This window comes from Trichogramma pretiosum, unplaced genomic scaffold (assembly GCF_000599845.2).
Source record: "Trichogramma pretiosum strain Unisexual culture from Peru unplaced genomic scaffold, Tpre_2.0 scaffold1, whole genome shotgun sequence".
NCBI lineage: Eukaryota > Metazoa > Arthropoda > Insecta > Hymenoptera > Trichogrammatidae > Trichogramma > Trichogramma pretiosum.
The window spans coordinates 5,115,185-5,136,667 of NW_019641703.1; the positions used below are offsets into that span (position 1 = coordinate 5,115,185).

The 21,483-nt window shown below is 44.6% G+C and overlaps 2 protein-coding genes across 4 annotated transcripts in view; both read right to left on the reverse strand.

The window, feature by feature from the left end:
* The window catches only part of LOC106655834 (acetylcholine receptor subunit alpha-like), a 110,764-nt gene that overhangs the window by 14,549 nt on the left and 74,732 nt on the right, over positions 1-21,483 (reverse strand). For all 3 annotated transcript variants that reach the window (XM_023462885.1, XM_023462884.1, XM_023462886.1), the window contains 7 exons: positions 16,335-16,668; positions 13,665-13,804; positions 13,524-13,568; positions 5,915-6,024; positions 5,591-5,771; positions 3,901-4,016; positions 3,655-3,823 (listed from right to left, as the gene is read on the reverse strand). In XM_023462885.1, the coding sequence (XP_023318653.1) occupies positions 3,655-3,823; positions 3,901-4,016; positions 5,591-5,771; positions 5,915-6,024; positions 13,524-13,568; positions 13,665-13,804; positions 16,335-16,395 (822 nt within the window). In that variant the 5' untranslated portion in view covers positions 16,396-16,668. The remainder of the gene's footprint in view (positions 1-3,654; positions 3,824-3,900; positions 4,017-5,590; positions 5,772-5,914; positions 6,025-13,523; positions 13,569-13,664; positions 13,805-16,334; positions 16,669-21,483) is intronic.
* Positions 18,795-20,747, reverse strand: LOC106653686 (serine/threonine-protein phosphatase 6 regulatory ankyrin repeat subunit B-like). Its single transcript, XM_014373221.1, has one exon. It carries the CDS (start codon positions 20,745-20,747, stop codon positions 18,795-18,797), a length of 1,953 nt encoding a protein of 650 aa, XP_014228707.1.

The following is a 21,483-nucleotide window of genomic DNA, read 5'->3' on the forward strand; positions in this document are numbered from 1 at the left end:
GTCGTCGTCGTCGCCACCGCCGTCGCCACGCTCGACCTCGTTTTCCATATTATATATCCGCGCGCAGCACCAAGCCTAATTCCATCGGAGCGCGCGCGCGCGCGCGGTAGAGAGGAGATTCGTTCAACGCGCGCGCGCGCCTGCCTCTCTTTATAATTAAAAGTTGCATAACAAAGGGCTAAATTTCTCGCGGCGTGCTCGGCTTACGGATTATAACGTATTTTTCTCTTCTTTCGGCAAAAAAACGCGACTAATTCGGCCCTCGCGATAACACGCGCGTAATGGAAAATAACAAAAAGATTATGTATATTTGTCGCGCGCCCGAAACTTTTCTGCCCCAGTCCCGGCTGCCGCTGCTGCTGCTACTGCCTCTTCGACAAACAATAAGCCCGAGCGCGCGAGTATTTGGGGTTCACCGCCGTTATATATTCGGTGCTATGTGTATATACGCTACATATAGATATACGCACGGAAAGTTAGACTCGGGGTGCAGCGCTATAGCTCTTGCACGCAGGAAGAGCGAAAGATCGAAGAGATATACGTGTTATGCGAAGTTTCGTTCTCCTCTCTCTCTCTCTCGGCTGTCTGTGTGTCTGTGCTGCAATGTATGTGCGTCGGGGGCTGAAGCTGCACACACACAAGTATATTATAGCTGCCACACAGCCTGCACACCCACACACACACACACGTACAGTGTAGTGTAGCTCTGCACAGCTATCTCTCGCCCAGCGTACAGTATTGTTATCTCTCACTCTCTCTTGCGCCAAGTTCGACTTATTCTTCAGGGCCTTTCGTGACTTATTGCTTACCACTCTCTCCCTCGACTTAACGGTTAGGGATAAAGTTTATAACCTACTATTATACAAAAACTTGGCCTTTTTGATCTATATTAACGATATAGGACCTTTGGAGAGCTTGCGCGCCAGCTCCATACCACTGGCACAGCTAGTTCTGCCCATATAAATACAGAGAGGGCAAATGTATCCAGTTAGCCACATGCGGACTCGCGTCGAGATCGGTGGAGCGTGCGAAAATTATACGACTCTGCACGTACGTACTATGCCAAGCGTAACGTAAACATCGATGTATATATAAAAATTTTGTCCCAAAAATTGTTCGTAATTTATGGATAAGGCACGAGCGCTAAATACATCGTCGTCGTCGTCGAGTTGCAAGTCGAGAGCTGCTCCCGAGAGTTCGTGTAAATTTTTCACACGCGCTCGCGCGCGAACTTTATATCTCTCGTCGTTCTTCTTCCGCGCTGCTGGCCTCGTGTATACTTGATGCGGTGCGAAAAAAACAAACAAATTATATACACGAGTTTGTCTAGCGTGCGCGCCGCCTATGTGTGCAGTATATTTGAGGGCCTGCTTATGCTAAAACGCGATATACACACAGCGACGAACAACGCACGAAGTTCAATTCCATCTCTGAAAATTTTCTCTCTGTGCAAGCACTACTCCCTTCCTCCCTCTCTCTCTTACCTCGACGCCGCGCTGCACACTGTGTATAAGACAGAGAGAGAGAGAGAGAGAAAGCTGGATCGTTTATCATGCGGACACGCGCGCGTGCATCGTATGGCTCTTATCTCTCGAGCTCGTTTCGGGGTCAAGTATATACCTTCCTCACGAGCGCGAATGTGTGTGTGTGTGTGTGTGTGTGTGCATGTGCGAATATAAGTGCGACGTACGCGAAACGAAGATCCGCGCCGCTCCTGCATATAGCTCGTCGAGGTATACGGGAATTATAAAGGATCCGAAAAAGTCCCGCGCAAGCTCGTGCGGCAAGCTATATCCTTAAGTGAGAGAGAAACACACACACGTACTCATACACACACACACACAGCACGACAGGATAAGGAGATAGAGTAGCTCTGCCGAGGAGAAGCTTTTCGCTTTTCGCGCGCTTGGGGAGAGAGAGAGATGTTTTATCGGAGCCGCCGCTTTAGAGCCTTGGCTCGAATATTAGCGCAAAGAGGTGCTGCTGCTGCCGCTGCTGCAGCCGCACGAGCGAGCTTTAATTTATCAACATCTCGCGCCGCGCGTACGTCGTTGTCGGCGCGCCAGATGATAAGCTCAAAGCCCCCCCCCCCCCCCCCCCCCCNCCCCCCCCCCCCCCCGTTCGCTGATAATGTGCCTCGCAATTACGACTTATACACTGCCGCCGCCTCGTTCGCGTGTATATTTATGCATATATACCTATACGTACGTGCGCCTCGTGTATGTATGATCTACTGCATTTTTTCCCCACGACGATATTCTATGCCGCACCAAATAGTATATATGTACGAAAGAGATGACACGCCACCGCCGCCGCCGCTGCGCGACCTCGTTTTTCCGAAAGCGCGTCATCGAGCTTCCGTATAAATTCGTTTGAAATACGTCCGAGGCTTCCTTTATCGGACCGGCGAACGATATAACGAGCGTCGCCGCCTCCGCCCGCCGTTGCCGCCTGCGATCTGACAAAACACGTTCGTACATACATATATATACAGATTCGAGAGCGGCACGTACGTATACAGAGCATCGAAATGTAAACGTTCGATTCCTCGACAATTTATCAATGTATCAATGCTATATAATAAAATAACTGTAGGATAGCAGCGAAAAAGCTCTGCGCGAGGCGTGCAAAGAAAGGCCAAAGTTTATATATGTACGCGTAAGCCGAAAGGTGAAGAGAAAGAGAGAGAGAGAGAGCGTAATCTTGCCACCGCACGCACGCGTATAGGTAGCGCGTTTTGTAATAAAAGCAATATATATTTCACCTTTGACGCGTATGTGTGTGTGTGTGTGTGTGTATGTGCACGCGAAACTTGCGAGGATGGTGAATCGTACAGAGAACCGTCGATAAATCTCGTATCTGTGCGCGCGATACGATGGGGAAAAAAATTTATCGATGTATTTATAAGCGCTCCTCGAACAGGAGTGAGAGAGAGAGAGGAGATACGAGATCGAGATTTAATATTCATTTCGGTGTATTTCGGTATTATGGCCTGCGCATGCAGATCGATGAGAGATTTATTAATTTCGCGCTGCGCGTTGTAATATAAATATCGCGTGTCAAATGACTCTTGTACCGCGCGATATATATATCTTGTCTCCTTGAAACCTCCTCCTCCTTCTCCTCCTCCTATCCCGCGCTTCTTCGCACTTTATCTCCGGGCCGCGGTTTAACGTTGCGTTATTTTTCAGCAGCAGCGCGGTAGAGGGCTTCTCAAATCTTTGCTCTGTGTCTCCCTTCTGTGTTTTTTTATTTTCGAGAGCGGCTAACGATGTCGAAAGCTTTTTGCGCGTTCGCGCGCGCGCCGGGCATCATTTTTGTGTCATCGAGCGAAAAGGGAGACGTATAAATGATACATTAGTGCAAATAATATATCGTTTCTTCTGCGCGCGGCGCTGCACCCGAGGAAACGGTTATTCTTTCTCGTTCTCTTATATTTTTGCTCTTCACTTAAGTCATATTGACACTTCTTACACTCGTCGAAAGAAACTCTCTCTCTCTCTCACTCGCGAGTTATCCTCGAGGAATAAAATTCAACGAGCCCCATGGGTTGCGTGTGCAGTCGGGCGCGATGAAGAGCAGCAGCAGCAGCTCGTCGAGTTATACATACTTAGAGCTTAAAAAACGTCCTCGTCGTCGTAGTCGTTTACTCACCTTTTCGCCGCTATCGCTGGGCAAATAGAACACGAGTATCGTGAGGAAGGATATGCCCATGCAGGGAATTATGAGATTGACCGTGTAGAACAGGGTCTTGCGTCGCATGGTGATGTTGAACGTTATGTCGAGATAGGGCTCGTCGCAGCACGTGTAAAATTTTTCATTTCTGCGCAGAAAAAAAATCAAAGCCATTGAATAAATATTTGCTTCGACTCGTACGAAGACAATAATATAGACGCATACCTGACCGCCGGTACCTCGAGGATGTCCCACTCGACGGACGTGTAGAACTCGGACAGATCGACGCCGATGTCTACGACGTTGCTGCCCTGCACCTCGTCGATGTGCCTCAGATCGACCTGCAACATTATCGGCGTGCATTATTATATAATGCGCGCACAACGCGCAGCTCGAACAATTAACGATCCGGAATTAATTAAGCAACTTTGCCTTGCTATATAACGCAAGCATGCATACATACAACAACAACAACAACTCGGTCCGCACGGCGCGCATTACGCCCCGATAATTAAAATTAACGAATTTCGAGATCGCTCGTATTTCGTATTTCGAAGCACGAGGGGGGCATTATGTGCATACAACGCATGCAGACTAATACACACACACACATATACACAGTACAGTAAAATGGATATGTCATTTATGCACCGCGTCCGCCAACGTCGTCGAGCATTGCCCAATACAACAATGGATAGTTTACTGCAGTTTCTGATCGTCGCTTGAATATCTCTCCGTGCGAAGGCATAAAGCTCTCTCTCACTCTCTCTCGCTATATACGTACATACATATATAATAAATACCAGGACGTGTACCACGTATATAGCAACAACAGATCGCTATATCCGAGCCGTTCTCGGACAAATTATTATTGCTCAAGTCGTACTCGAACGTCGAACAATCGGACGACGTTTCTCGATCGATAATAATGCAGCAGCTGTCTCTTTGATGCCGCGTTTATACCTCTGCTGCTGCGCATCGCCCCACCCTCGCACAGAGCAGTGGTATACCGTATTGTTGCTTGGAGTCGATTCAATTTTCCGATCCGCGCGTAAAATCTTATCTCTCTCTCTCCCTCTCTACGTCGTCGTGTGCTTCCTCCTTCTCGATACGCGCGCCCGCCGTAACCGATAACGATCGCGAGAACGAAAGAGCAAAAAAAAAAAAAAGAAACGCAGGGAACAATGGCCATCGGCGTGCGATGCCGACGTACATACGAGGCGTGAAAATGTCTCACGTCGATTATATACAAAAGAGGGTAAAAAACATTCCAGCTTACACGCCGTGTTGTAATACACAAGCTCGACTGCAAGCACACACGCGCGCGCGGACGATATAACTATGTACGGCCGCCGGGAGACGCTGCAAGCCCGAATATTAGGTCAAAGTTTAAAAGGGACACGACGACGCTGCGATGCTGCTGCTGCTGCTGCTGCTGGGCGAAAGTATGCGAGGCATCGAGGCGCCACACTGTATGAATACAGCTGCATATACAGCGTTACGTGTAGCTATGTACATTTTATAACGCGTCGCTGCCGCGTGTGTGCGTGTGTGTGGCCTTGCGGTATGTTATATACTACGCGCGCAGATACGATATATATTTCAGAGAGAGATCCCTCGATGTACAGCAGCAGCATTTATTATCGCTATTTTTCTATATACGTACGAAATTTACCCCCGCGTTTTCAAGGCTGCTGTACTCGTGATGTAGCACACACGCAGATCTGTGTATTTATGATCCCGCGAGCGATACACGGAGCTATATCTAGATATTGCCGATTTCCGCGCGCGCACCGCGACGTTATATATAAGCGTACAATATTTTGACTGATTTTGTTATACACGTAGGTACGTGCAACACCAACAATTCCGCATGCAATATAACGCGTATGTGTTGTACGCTGTATATACGAACCTGAAATCCATCATATGTCCAGGAGCCAAATTTCATGACACACGTCTGCTCGTCGAAGGGAAAATATTCGACGTCGATCTCGCAGGAAGACTTGTAAATCGCTGGCGGCTTCCATTCGACTCTGCCCGTGTAGTTGAGCGTGGCTTTTGTCGCCAGGGTTACCTCGAAATTCCCATCGGCGCTGTGTGTGGAAAATCGACAGCGACACAGAAAAAGAAAAAAGAACAGGGTTAGCGAATTTTTTTTTACCATACTGTATCTCGTCATTTTTCGCATATTAATTTTTTTTTCTTCGTATTTTCATTTTTTCATTTCGATACTGACTTGTTGTACAAAACTATATCCGGCCGCCATATGTGGTCCGACGGCACGTGCAGCATTTCGACCCCGCCGTACTCCTTCGGATCCCATTTGAGCTTGTAATCGTACCATGACTGTAAAAAGATATATGAATAATGAAGAAAAAAAGAAAGAAGTAAGAAGAAGTAAATTAGCCTTGCATGTTACGAGCGTAAAGAAAGTTGATAAAAATTCGAATTTAATAAGCGAAAAGTCGAGCATCACGCAACTCTCTCCTCGCGGAAACTTTTTATTGCATCGAGAAATGTGCCTTACGCTATAACGCAATAGTAATAATGATAAAAGAAAAAAAAAGAAGAAGGAAGGGGAAAGGAAGAAGAGCGACAATACACGGATACACGCCAAGTATAATATAGCAAAACTATTCGTATATATACAGAGGGAGAGAGAGAGAAGAAACGAAAGATTGTAAAGTTGAGAAAAAGATTTTATACTGTATAACAGTCGTAAAACATTTGCCGCCCCCCGCGTGCACCGAGCACCGCGAGAGCGAGAGAGAGAGAGAGAGTCAAGTCAAAGAAAAGAATCGCGCCGCGCACGCAAAAAAGTATAAGAAGAAAAACTTTTATTGGGTCATGCGCCACTCGCGGAACTCTCTCTTGATTAGCTCTCTCTCTCTCTCGCGTGTGTGTATATGTCTGGTGTACGTTTGTATTGCACAGCGGCAGAAGCAGCTACTGTACGAGGATAAAAAAAGCCAAGTATGTGTTGAAAAGCCAAGCCGGGCGAAGGAGGGTACGAAATGCCATCAATTTCAAGTGGATAAAACGGCGGCGGCGGCGGCGCGTGTATATCCTTAGGTGGTTCTCTTTTTATGATGGGAAGAAAATTAAAATCACGACTCTCGGCCCGAAACTTTTTTCCTCCTTTCTTGTATGTACACGTGCGGACGCGGCGGCTCAGCACTGTATATACTTCTGCCTCAGCCCTCCCTCCCTGCCTCGTTGTGCAATTAACCCATTAACGCGCAAAAGTGCAATTTTGTGCATGAATTTTCCGTTGTAAAAAAATTATAGATAAAGTTAAAATATTTTCTTGAAAATCCATACCCAGGGGTTTTTGGGTATGCTCTTTCAGTATCCGGTGTTATTTTTGCGATAAATAAACATTATCATCGTTTATTTTGCCATTAAAAACAAAAAACGTGATTTTTTGACTCAAAATTTTTTTTCAAAGTCGATTTTCTACCTTGCCTTGCCTTCGGAGGGTTCCCATAACACCAGAAATCGTGCACTTTTTCTCTGAACCTTCAAAAAATGCGCTGCCGCGATTTTTATCTTGCCCCTATATTTCTAAAATGGCGAATTTATACCGAGCAGCGGTATAAAAATTCACTCATTTTTTACTCAGAACCTATTTTACATGCGCTAAATATGAACTCAAAAGTACAATTTGGAGTGTAAAAACTTATTTGAAATCGTTTAGAGAATACGTGTGAATTTTTTCAGAATTTTTCAGACCACTTTGAAAATTTTGCAAAATACGACCATTTCCCGGCCTGTCGAAAAAATCCAAAATGTTCCAAAAAAAATCTGAAAAATTCTGAAAAAATTATTAAAAAATTCTAAAAAAAATTCACATGTATTCTTTGAACAAATTTGAACACTTTTCATTGTATGACTTTCTTTTATAAAGTCAATAATTTACAAATAAAAAATAAGGCAATTTTCATATCGCTGCTCGGTATAAATTCGCCATTTTAGAAATATAGGGGCAAGATAAAAATCGCGGCAGCGCATTTTTCGAAGGTTCAGAGAAAAAGTGCACGATTTCTGGTGTTATGGGAACCCTCCGAAGGCAAGGCAAGGTAGAAAATCGACTTTGAAAAAAAATTTTGAGTCAAAAAATCACGTTTTTTGTTTTTAATGGCAAAATAAACGATGATAATGTTTATTTATCGCAAAAATAACACCGGATACTGAAAGAGCATACCCAAAAACCCCTGGGTATGGATTTTCAAGAAAATATTTTAACTTTATCTATAATTTTTTTACAACGGAAAATTCATGCACAAAATTGCACTTTTGCGCGTTAATGGGTTAAACTTCGGCTTCTACAATCCTCATATACTCTTTCGTTCTTTCTTTTCTTTCCGATAGTAATAAAAGTAAAAAAAAAATAAAGGAGAGAGGAGAGGAAAGGGGTAAAAAAAATAGCGTCGCGCTTTTTCGCGGTGGGCGGTATAGGTATTTAACGGCAAAGTTCAACGAAGTGTGTATTATGATATTTTTATTGAGAGAGAGAGAGTAAGGAACACTTGCGAAAGTTTTACGATACGAATTAGCGCTCGAAAAATAAAAAAATAAAGTTGACGCGTTGCAGTAGGAGGAAGAGGGATGAAAAAAGGCGTATATTTTAAAGCTACAGTCAGGCCGGACACAAAGGACACAAAGATAGATCGAATACTTCGACTTTCGTGCGCCCATAACGTTTATTCGTGCCTTTGCGCGATCAGGTATACGCAAGCTCGCATGCATAGTGTATTAAAATTCCCGAGCCCTTTGCGAAAGTTTACGTATTTTTTTTTTATTCCCGTTACACGTATAAGCGATTTGCACACGCGCGCACGCCGTCAAAAATTTAATACGCAAAAGTCTTTGTCGGCATTGTATTATCTCGAGATACAAAATATCAGAGCTTTATTAAAGGCCCGTGTATATCTCCGGGAAAATCCATTCGCTCGAGCGATGTAACTTTACACACACACACACACACACACACAAAAACGTTCGCATATATATTCTCTCTGCTGCTCTCTCACTCGCGTCTGTCTACGTCGCGCAGCTCTAGCTGTAACAGCAGCAGCAGCAGCAGCAGCAGCAAAAAAACGAGGATGTATATCTTTCGTGTGGCTCTAGCTTCTGTTGCTGCTGCTGTTTCGCTCGGTGCATTCTGCACTGTGTTTATGCCCTCTTCACACGACGACGCGCACGCTGCAGGGAAGATTATATAGCTGCCGGCGTGGCACGTTTTCTTTTTTTTCTCCTCTTTTTTTTGCTGCTGCTGCTGCTGCTTCGTCGTTGGTAAACCATTCCCATTTTTGAAATGTGATTTATGCACGTGCGCGCGCGCGGGTACGTTTTCGTTTTTACCTCGCGCGCGTGCACTGCGACGCGCGAATCGCGTATAGTAGTAGACAGCGGTAGCATACCTGTACTCCAAATCGGTTCGAGGTGCATAAAATTTTCGAGAAATAATCCGATGAGTGTCTTGCGATATAACGAAAGGATCGTATCAAATGTTCGTAGTCACTTCGCCAATGAAAATGAAATTTCTGCAGCGTAGTGACTGCATATGATATTTTAAAAAATTATTGAACTGCGTTTCGACTTTTACACTTTTTTTTGAATTTACCACTTGCAGATTGACAGAAATGAAGGTACTCGCCAGATTGTCTGATATTTTAAAAAATTATTGAACTGTGCTTCGACTTATACACTTTTTTTGAATTTACCACTTGCAGATTGACAGAAATGAAGGTACTCGCCATCTAGTAGTGAACACTCAAAGTTATATCATCGCGTTTAAAATGATAGAAACTGATCTAAACTAACGAATTTAACGAACAGTTAAATTGTTGTTTTTAGGTTCATAATTGCGAGAGAAAAATGGCAAATTAATGGTAATGTACTCTTTACAGACGCTGGTCATGTTTTCAACGCGCAAGATGTAAGAGATATACAAATGTTGCAGAACAAAAATATGAAACTTAAAGAACTTATCAAATGAAAGTTTTGATCGTAAACAGATCAATTGAGCGAGTGACGAGTAATCGTGTGTCAAAGCACGAACCCCAATGCGAGTGAAAATTCGATGATTAATGTCGAGCTTCACCTCACACGTACATGGCAAAATATCGCATATATTTCCTATATATACTCATGCAAGATCAGTATAGCATAAGTATATAAGTATATATGAACCTGTCTCGCGTCGGCTGGATCCGCGCGTACATAATATTTCGCGCTTCGTCCACGGTACTCGCGAGCAGTACATCGAGCTTTGGGGCGGTTATACGTTAGGAGTCTCTCACATTATTGTACCATAAAGTCTTCGTTATATCTATACACATAGCGTACGATGCAGCGCGAGACGACTCGCGCATAAGTTAATGAAAACTTGCGGTCTAATATTTTATGCTCTCTGCTAGATATTATGATGTGCCGCTGCTGCTGTCGCTGCGAACTGTTTTATAACGTGTATATCTCGCTAAGCTCGCGGACACTTTACGCAGAACGAATCGTCGCGCGAGAAACGACCGAAAAAAAAGCACCGCGCGAGAAACGACCGAAAAAAAAGCACCGCGCGATTTTTTTTCTCTCGCAATGCGATTTTCCAGCGTTTCGCGGAACTTTTAACGTCTCTCGGAGCTCTCGAGGCGGCGAGACGAGAAATTTCATTTATATATATTTTTTTCATAACGTTACATTCCACGCGGCGTAACGGCGGGCTTCGATATCCTTGCGTCAAACTTACTTACCGCGCGGGCCACTTTTACCTTTGATAAATCAGAATCCCGCGCTCTTTAGGAATTTCTAATAATAAACAGCACTCGAACGCGGATCGAGAGTCCAACATTTTATACCGTGTTGAGCGCACAAAACATATACACGCAACAGCGCAGCTTATGCGCAGAGTAGAAGGAAGAGGAGGAGGAACAGGAGGAAATGGAACGAGATTTTCGGTGAAAATTTCAAGGATATAACTTTTGATTGACATTCCGCATCGAGAGCGCACCACCTCTACAGCTTTGGCGAGCATATATATACACGTAAATATGCATGTGTATTTGCACGTTTATACCGCATAACGTCGAGAGCAGAAACTCTGATACTTTACGTCAAGCCGCGCAGTTGTGCACTATCTCTCGGCCCCCCAATTCCCGTCTTTCGCTCTCTCTCTATCTCTCTCTTTCTGCGCATTGACGTTAACGCTATTATACACCGTGCGATATATGATGGGTCAGATATTAGTGTGATTCTGCGTCGGTGCACGCGTATTATACATACGACGACGTTATACACTTTTGGAACTCCATTAAAAGCCGCCGCGCATCTCTGCACTGCGGCGCTGCTGCACGACTGTCCGACATAACACGGACTTGTACTACTACTACTTCTTCTTCTTCTTCTTGAACTTTCTTTTTCGGGGACAAAAAAATGCTTAGCCCCGCAGTTACATCGGCCACGACGGCTCGTCGATGATAAAGTACATATAACTCGAGAGCGTATAGATGTAATATGCCATCGAGCACCGCAGTACTGTATACGTACAAGAGGGCCGCGCCGACCCGTTGGCGGGAAATGACGATCGAAATGGACAATCGAGGCAGTACACTCGACTTGTAAAATAGGTTGTGATTATATATAGCTCTGCAGTGCACGTCCACCGGCTTCAATCGCTGTTTGTGCTTGGTACGGTATATATATAGTATACGGTATATGTATATACGTCGCAAGGCACTTTAAGGCGTGCGTTATACGGCAGAAATTGCGCTATACGGCTGTGGCAGGGGAGGGGGCTCGCAAAGTCATTTGTCCCCCGGCGCTCGACGCTCGTCGTGGCAGCTCTCTAGCGCAGTTGTACTCGTTTAATATTGCCTTTTTGGCCCTTTGGTATATAAATCAAAGTGCATAGACCCGACGTAGGTATATATAACGAAAAAATATGCCGGATAAAAAATTTATGTATCGTATGCGTATTCGTGTGTGTACGTAAGCGAAAAGGACTCGAAATGTTCGTTACGTATACACACGTACGTATGTATAAACGCGCAGAGTCGTCGTCGAGCGATTAATGTTCTTGTCTAAATGTGACCTAGTTGTCGACGCGGCCACACACACACACACACACACACTCTGCTGCGTACGTATTTAGAAGACACAAAAACACGCTGCGTCGACGAGCGCGATTGCGAATTAACTCGAGCTTGCGCCGCGCGCATCGTAAACCGCGATATCTTATCAATTAAGCATACATTTTCCATCGGGCGCTCGCAAGTGTATACGTAATATGAAAATTTCGAGCTTACGTACTGAAAACGCTATGCTCGGTAACGTAAATGCTCAATATCAATAATGGCTTGGTGACCAAAAAAAGGTCATTTAAAATGTTTCAAAATACATAAACATTAATTGGCTTGTTTTTGACAATTTTTTTGTTAAAATAATTATAAGTGCATTTTAAATTATCCGATGAAACGACAAAGTAATTATTTCAAAAAAACTAAACCAGTTTAATCACTACGAATTCGATAATATTACTTTGAGCTTTCACCACTAGATGGCGAGTACTTGTATCTATAAATCTGCAAGCGCCAAAGTAAAAATAATTGTATAAATCAAAGCGCGGTTTCGCATCAATAATGTGCTGATAATCGTTCATTCATTTACTCGTAGGGCTACGATAATTTTAAACCTAAAACCAGGTTTTTGGATATTAAAACTGTCATTTGTGACGAATGCGGCATAATTGGATTCATTTCTACGAAAAAACACGAATTGAAACATCCGTTTTTCATGTAAGCGCAAACGAATTTCAAACTAATAAAAGTTCACTCGATCCATTATTTCGGTCCCAGCAGCCCACGCTCGGACGAGGTTTTATTTTCATGCACCTATCATGCATAAAATTATGAACTGCGCGAGCGAAAAGTAACGATATATAGATTCGGGAAAGGGGGGTCCGAGCGCGCGCGCGCGAGAGGCCAAATTAAAATAACAAGCTTTTTTCTTTGTTAACAAAAAAAGCCATAATACGCGGACTGCTTTGAGTTTCTGATGTTTTTAAATTACACTAATTGGTGTATATTCAGTTTTTCAACTCGCGCCCGCGTGAGCGTATATATATACGTAATGCACGTAACGTACTCGTGCGCCGTTATTATAATTCGGACAAAATATTCGAGTAGAATTACCTCGGCGAAACAGTACGCGCACCTGTATATATAACTTTGCTTTTGCAAATAAACTTTTATATACTTTTGTTAAAAATAAACAAACAAAAAAAGCAGGAGAAGGATAGAAAAGGGAAAAACTTTTACCGAAAATTGGAAACACGTCTGGGCGTAAAAAACCAGCTGCATGGTCAGAGATGGATACATGGAGCGTGAGAAAAGAAGCTTGTATCCTTCGTGTGTCAATTTTCTGTTATGGCGCATCGAGAGGAAAAAAGGTCTCGTATGCTAGCACGTATGTGTGGGTGTGTGTGTATCTCCCTCTCGCTCGCTCACTCTCGCTGTACGCGCGACAAGAGACGACGTTGCGCAGAAGGAAGAATATACAAGAGAAGACGGAAGAAAATGGCAGCTGATGCGCTTTTCTTTCCTTTGACTCGCGCGGGCACGTATATAGCTCAAGGAAGTAAAGGAATAAAGGTTTTACTGCAGCTTCGATTTCGCCCCCGAATGCTATGAATTTTACATGCGTTTGTTTCCGGGCTTATAGCTTTGTTGCGATTTTTCAGTGCCGCGCCACGTGACGACGGCTAAGCAGGCATAGGGAAAGAAAGAGCTGGAGCCGAAGAAGATGAAAAGCGCACGTATGAGCCGTATTACTGCGAAATGTATTCTTACCTGCTCGACCCACAAGTTCGTTGTCATTATTTGATTTTTCAAGTTCTGAAAGCACGTGAAAATTTCATGAGCATGATTCGAGCTAACAAAATCAGTTACATAGATGAAAGGTGAAAATCATAAAATAATTTGTATACTTACCACATCGATCAGCTGCGACAGCTTGAGCTTGATTTTAACCGTCAGGGCGTCGGTCACGTTGACGACCGGCCTCACGAGTTTGTTGTAGTTCGACAGCAGGTCGTCGTACAGGCGCTTCGCGTCCGGATTTCCCAGGCATCCTGCGACACAGAGAGACAGAGAGAGAGATGGTAAAAAACTTTAATTCTTTTTTTTTTGTTCGGCCTCGTCTCGCGAACTAAGCGCGACGTATATAGGTAGTCGTATACAGCTGCAGTACGACACATCTTCAAAAACTTTTGCAAGCTCGGCGCATTTAGGACGTTGTGTGTCGCCCGCGCGCCTTTCTGTCCCTCGCGCCGTCTGATAAACGATCGGCACTAAATATAACTATCGAGAGAATGTTTAACTTTGTTGGTTGGCTTTTCTCCATCGCTGTCTCACTCTTAGTTTTTGTTTCGATATCTTTGTGCGTCCCGTCGATCGAGATAAGCGATCGAGTTTTCGAAATTCATCATACGAATCGGATGTGCGCAAAACAAATCTTTCACTCCAGCTTCAAGCTGGAAAGAGATCGAGTCGATCGAATGATTATATTTTGCAGTATTTAGTGCGCCAACTCGACTCGTCATTATTTACGTGGGAAATAAGCGGGGATATAAGTTTATTTGTGATGCAACTGCAACTGTGCTTTTGACTTATATAATTGATTTTACTTAGCCACTTGCAGATTTACAGATAAAGATACTCGCCATCTAGTGGCGAAGGCCTAAGTGGCATTATCGTACTTACTGTAGTGGACGACTGATCAAAATTTTTTAAACAATTAAATTGTCACTTTTTGGTAATTTAAAATGCCCTTAATATTTATAAGATGATTTTAACAGAAAAATTGGCAAAAACAACCCTATTAATACTAATGTATTTTAAAAAATAAGATAATTATTAATGTTGAGTATTACTTATACCGGGGACAACTCTCGATATAATGTTAACGACGATGAAATAATCTACAACAAAATCACCTCGTCGATATACGTACGATAAATATCGCGTACCTATACAGATGTTACTATACGCGATTTGGGCTGCACATTTACCACGGTACACCGTTATACACGATTGTGTGTACGCGTATTCGTGTTATAGTCGCTGCGAACAACTAATGATGTTTACACGGACAAGGAGAGGGTATGTATACACGTCAAAGAGCTACGGCGACGACGACGCCGCCGACGACGACGACGACGATAATGGAATATACGAACAAGCTCGAGAGCATTCGAGCCCCAGCTATTGTTGCAACATCATCGCACGCCCTGGTCCTGCTCTCGCGTACACACCGCCCCTGCATCCATACACACACACACATACATAAACGCGAACGCGACACATTTGGATTGCGCACTTGTAAGTTCGTTATATTGTTCGGCTGCTGCTGTTGCTCATGCCATTGAGCTTGCGTGAGTGTGTGTGTGTGTGTGCATTCGGGTACGCGCGCGGCACGGGAGCTTGCACGAGCGAGAGTTTATAAACGATACACGCGAATTCGCAAGAGCGAAATAATTCCAAGAGTCGGGCTCTGCACATAGCATCTCTCATTTATTGTTTATGCCGTGCGTGTATATAAGATATACATGCACCTCGCGCGCGCGCGTCGAAGCGTTGCGTACAATATCCCACGTGTGTGTGTTCGCGTATAATTATTACACGAATTTTCGCGGCTATAAAGCGCGTTCTTCGCTCCCGTATATTCCATATACGCGATACGTAATAATGAAACGGCTCGCGAGAGAGCCTCGAAACCGAAAAGGATCTTTGTATATGTACATTATATTACAACGGAGATTCGAATAATTTTCACGGTGTAAGCGTCTACGTGTGTACAGCGCGCAGGAGCTTTTCTCTCTCTCGTATTACAGCGTATATAAACTTGGAGAATTGTCCAAAAACAAACGCCCGACGTACGCCGAGCATTTCTATATATCTCCTTATATACACACGCTTAATATTCGTCAGGTTGACTCTCTCTCTCTGTCGGAGCTTGCAGCAGCCAATTCAGCGCTTACAGCATATACGGCAGTGCGCCGTACATAGCCCACGTTAGCAGCGTTATAACAATAATAATAATAATAATAATAATAATAATAATAGTAATAGTAATAATAATCTAGGCTGCCGCTTGTTGTAGCTATGTGTGCGCATTCTCTGCACATATATATACCCCGAATATCATCGTAAAGTCCAGTTTTACGCGTTCTCGCACAGGCGTGCCCGCGCGCGCGTATACCTATACACGCGTGTATACATATAAGACCGCTTTAAAACGCCAACTAACGTAACGGACGGCTCATCCCTCCGTATTAGGTATATCGCCGGCTGCACCAGGCACACGAGGGCTTTTAATACGCGCGCAAAGACCCACACCTGTATATACATAAGCTTCATACGTGTCTAATTCATATACACTAGACACGATCGAGCACGTCTTCGAGACGTTTATCTTATACGCGTTTGTTATTCTCGAGGCGCACGTCTCTCTCGGCAGAGATGCGAAAAATCTATCGATAAACGCGCCACCCCCCGCCGCCGACTTGGATTTCAATTTTCATTAGACGAAAGAGAAGAGAGAGAGAAGAAAAAAAGCTCATTCTCGCTCTCTAGCGCGCTACTTGAGTAATGGTTATTAACCTTGATTGTTGCCAGATATGAGGACCAAGACGATCCACATGATCCCCACCAGGCTCTTCATCGTGTCATTGCGACGTCACGTTCGCCTCATTTCTCCGACCGGGACCTCGGCGGCAGCCACTCTTCTCTTCGCGTCGTCGGCGGCGCTTGCAGTGCCGCTGCAAGCTGCTCGTCGCGTCGTCACCTACTCCTTCTTCTTCTTCGTCGTCGTCGTCGTCGTCGTCTTTGGCTTCTTCTTCTTCTTCTTCTTCGTCGTCTGCTTTATATATTATGGAAGGCAGCTGCTGTGTTGCTGCTGGTGACGGAGAGATGACGACTTTTCAACGGACGCCGACTGAAAAATGATTAATTTCACTTTAGAGCTTATATAAGTTAATATACGTGCGGCTTTCATGAATGTATATAGTTTGATATTCTACGAATGTCTATTTTATCGTTCATATACGTAACGTGCGAGGAATATTAAATCGAGAGTCAATAATATTTTTATACAGAACGAACTAATTGCTAGCTAGAATTCAATTCGCTTTTTATATCATCTTGTCGGCTCTAATGACTACCGATAAGCTGCTTTTATTAATTAAATTCAATGAGTTCCGCATGAATTCATATCAACCTTTTCAGGGGGAGAAAAATTAATTGATTCGAAAAGGCACACGTCGATGCATTATTATAAAGATGCTCGCTGCTTTGACGATCGAGCCCAAGCGCAATAAACGGCTAATCGCTTCATTATAAATCCGACCGTGTTGAGCGTTTAACGATGAGCGCTAGACCTGCATCACCGGCGTATTATATCAGGAGCACGCCCGCGCCCTATACGCGCCGTTAAACGTGGCTATGGTATAGACTTTTATCTTTCTACCCCTTAAAACGTTTAAATTTCTGCGTCATACCCTAGCCGGTGGCGGCTCTCCGAGCCCAGGGAGAAAAATTTTTTCCAACCTTTTTGCCTTTTTTTTTTTTTTTTATTGTCCCCCAAGCCCAGCGAGAGTTAAGTTCGAAGCTCGATTTTTTACGATCGCAGCCACTTGATACCGGAGGATAGTAAAAAAAAGAGCCAGCGTAGCACATTCGAGAGTTTATATCATTTATAGGTGAGATATTTAATATATATCCATCGTACACACAGAGATATGTGTCGCGTGCGCGCCACGTGAAATCGTAAAAAAATTGATCGTATATGCGTTTGTTTATCGGCGAGCTGCAAAAGATTGCTCGCAGAATAAGAGTCCCGCGTATCGAGATGCATATGAGTCGCGAGAAAATGAAATACTGATAATAACGATAATTACAACGACAAACGTAAAATACGAGTTTATTCTCGACCACGGTGCCGAATGTCAATATGATTAATTAACTTTAATTTTTCACGCCTGAAATCGTCGCCGTCTTCGCGAGAAGAACAATATTAATAGGGTTCGATCGATCCTTTTTCTCGCAATCAGGGTGCGAGAAGTATACGTACTGTACTAACGTATCGGTACGTCTGGAAGCAATTTTTGAAAAATATCAGTAAAACGAAGAAAGAATAAGGTCGGGCATGCGTGATTTCCGCGCGAACGATCGACTCGAGAGAGCAGCGAGTTTATATACATGCGAGCGAGCGCGCGCGGAACGATTGATATACGCGAATTATGCGAAAGTAGCTCATGAATTTTACGCCGTATATATAACGTATATATATCGACGTATACGAACGAATCAATTCGACAGGAAAAAAAGAGTAAATAAAAAAAAAAGGGAGAGAAAAAAATAGAGAGCAATCTTCTATGCGCAGTGCGCCACGAGGGGCGAAATTAACAGAAAATCCAACATTTCCCAACGTAATCCGTCGGTAAGAGAGCGCGAGGGGTAAAAAAAAATGAGAAAGAAAGGATAGCATTAGAATGTCGTTGTACCGTAACGATCGGCATTAAAGTCTCAATTTATCGGTTCTTCTCTCGGGTCGCAAAACACTTCTTTCTCTCCCTTCTCTCTTTTTTCTTCCATCGCGCTGTTGCGAGCGAGAGCTCGTCGTCGTCGTCGTCGTTTCGTTGCTTCGACGTCCTATGTAGCGTCGTTTGTCCCACTGATTTTCTCCTATTATTTTCTCGCTCTCGCGCTGCTGTGTACTTCCTTTTTCTTTTCTTTTTTTTTTTTTTTTTTGCTTTACGTACGCGCGCATGTACTAGAACACATACGCGCGCGCGCGCGCGCGTGTGTCCGTCTGTCTACGTATTTGTCAATCGATTTAGGGAGGAGGGAGGGCAAACGATACTTTACGATTAGTCGAATGAATTTGAAAAAAAAAATATTATGTAGTTGTATAAAGGGTTTTTATGCTTTTTCATAAATAAAGCACAAAAAATTGAAATCAAAGTAAACGAATTGACGAATACAATTTTTTTTCTTAAATTTATTTAATAACACTAGACATTACAAAAATACTGTACATATGTTCATCGGGCATCGTGAACTTTAGATTGTGATAGCCAAGCAAATATTACATAAATCTTGGTTCATTAGCGTATCGAGGATTAGATCACAGCAGAGAACCGGCAGTCGATAATGTATCAATTGCCAGAAAGGATCCGTTGCCCAGCTCCGGAAAAATCTCCTCGACAACAGCTCGCTCACATACAAAGCACAAGCCTTGGATTGATTTTCGGACAAAATCGACCATATGCTCGATTCCGCTAGCTCGTAGTAGTGCGCAGATGTGAGTAATTTCGACGCCTCGTCGGGTCGTAGCTGTATCAAGTCGTAGAACGACAGACTCGGAGTAACCATTTTCTCTTTGGTCGTTTTTACGAAATAATCATTGCGATGCCAAGATTTTTCAATCAGATCCATCGACTCGGCGAACACTTTTTGTTTGATAAAAAATTTCATGATCGTCAGAGCGTCGCTTCGGTCCAATTCGTATCCTTTTTTCTCGAGAAGTTCGGCAACCATCAGAGCGCCAGATGCCAGTCTCAATCCAAAATTATCTCCCGGAGTACACAGTTCGAACGTCTTGCCGAAGTAACTCTTCGTAGGAAAAACGAAGCTGGACAGATCGGCACCGCGACGTAGAAGCACATCGACCACGTCCGGCTTGATATTCGCCACGGCCCGTTGAAGTGGCGTCCGGCCCTTCTTGTCCCGAGCGTCGACCTTTACCAGCCGCCGTTTTTTGTCGCAGATCTTGAAGAATAGTTCCGCCAAGCCGGGCTGCTCGTCGCTCGTCTTGCTAATCATGTGCAGAGGAGTCGATCCGTCGGCGTTGGCCAAGTTCGGATCGGCACCTCTCCTCAGCAGCAATTCGGCCACCTGCCTGTCTCCGTGAAACAGAGCATAGTGCAGCGGCGACCAGCCCGACTTGTTCTGCATGTTGACTCGTACCGCTTGTTTTTTTTCGTCGTTGATCCCGAAGAACAGTTTCACCAAGCTACGACGACGATCGCGATCGTATCTCGTGCAAATATTGTGCAGCGGAGTCGATCCCGCGTTGTTGGCCCAATTCGGATGGGCATTTCTTTTCAGCAGCAATTCGACGATATCGTCGGAGCTGTGCGACGCGGCGATGTGCAAGGCCGTGTTGCCGTCCTTGTCTCGGCGGCTGACCTCCACCGTCCTCGAAATTGCGTCGCAGGTCTCGAAAAATGCCTTCACGAAGTAATAATCGTCGCGCTCATCGCACACGATGTGCAGAGGCGTCAATCCGTTCATGTTCGGCAGATTGGGATCCGCGCCTCTCCGCAGCAGCAGCTCGGACAGTTTCCGGTTTCTGGCGTTCACGGCGAAGTGCAGCGGCGTGCAGCCGAATCCGTCCTGGGCGCTGACCAGCAAGCCCCGCGGATATCTGTCGCGATCGGTGTGCTCGAACAACGTCCGGGCCAAGTCGGTGGCGGCGTCGCGCTTTACCTTGCTCGCGAAGTGCAGCGGGCTCGAGCCCTTCCAGTTGGCCGCGTTCGGATCGGCGCCGTGCTTCAGCAGTACTTGGGCCAAGTATCGGCGACCTTGACTCAGAGCCCAGTGCAGCGGTGTGTTACCGGACTCGTCCCTGTAGCCGACGCGAGTCACTAGCCTGACGAATCTTCGCGCGGACTCGTCGCGTTCGGCCCAGACACTCGTGGACTCCGATAGTAGACACTCGATATCTTCTTTTGGAAAAATGTCTCGTAGATCCTGATAATCGCCCGTCCAATCGTCCGTCAAAGGAGAAATTTGCTGGAGGAATCTTCGTCGCTCTTCTTGAAACTTCAAATCGACCTTGTCTCGCAGACTCTTTATTTTTGTCCGCAATTCTGTTTGGCTGAGTAGAGCCGCGCGTTTGAAATCACGCGCGTCTATTGCGTCATCCGCCGCATCGCCAACGTCGCGCGAACGCTTGCCACTGGACGCTGGCCCCGAAAGTCCGTCGTTGGATCTGTCATTGGACGCGGACATCGTTCTTCGGCACCGACACAAAAAACACACACAGCACAGCACGCGATATTTTTTATTTATTTATTTTCACTTATCACTCGCTGCGATAGACACGATCTTTCCGCGCATTACGCTACGGAATCGTAACGCGCCACGCGCACGTGTTGGATGCTTTACGCTTTCTATATAATTGATGTACCGAAATTCGGATTATGAACACGCGCATGCGCACAAAGAAGAGAGAGAGAGAGAGAGAGAGAGAGAGAGAGAGGAGACAGATAGAGATACATGACAGTACACAGTCGTCGAGAGCATAGGTCAATGACGGAGCGCAAGAAGCTTCATTTTTTGAATGTTCCTTATTAAAGAATCGAATGAATTCATTGAACTCAGCACGTAAACGCGCGCAAAGAATTTTCGTTGCACATATAGTCGTTGCCGATTACTTTCTCGAATCTTTTTCTGTGTATACACTTGCAGGCAAGTATCGGAGAACTAAAGAAGAAAAGAGAGAGATAGAGAGAGAAAAATCAATCTCGTCATTTCGTAAAAGTACACGGACCGTGTGATTCGGTGCGTGTACTACTACGGCGCGATCTAAACGAAGTTTATTCAACTGAGCAAACTTCTCGACTTGTAAGGCATTTGTAACGATTGATTTTTTTCTTTCCTTCGTCCTCCTCCTCCTCCTCCTGCTCCGCCACGAATGACGTACATATACGTACCTATGCAATTTTTACCCGCGCACGCGAAATCG

Coding starts and splice junctions, on each gene's coding strand:
- LOC106653686 (XM_014373221.1), bottom strand. CDS start 20,747: ATGTCCGCGTCCAATGACAGATCCAACGACGGACTTTCGGGGCCAGCG.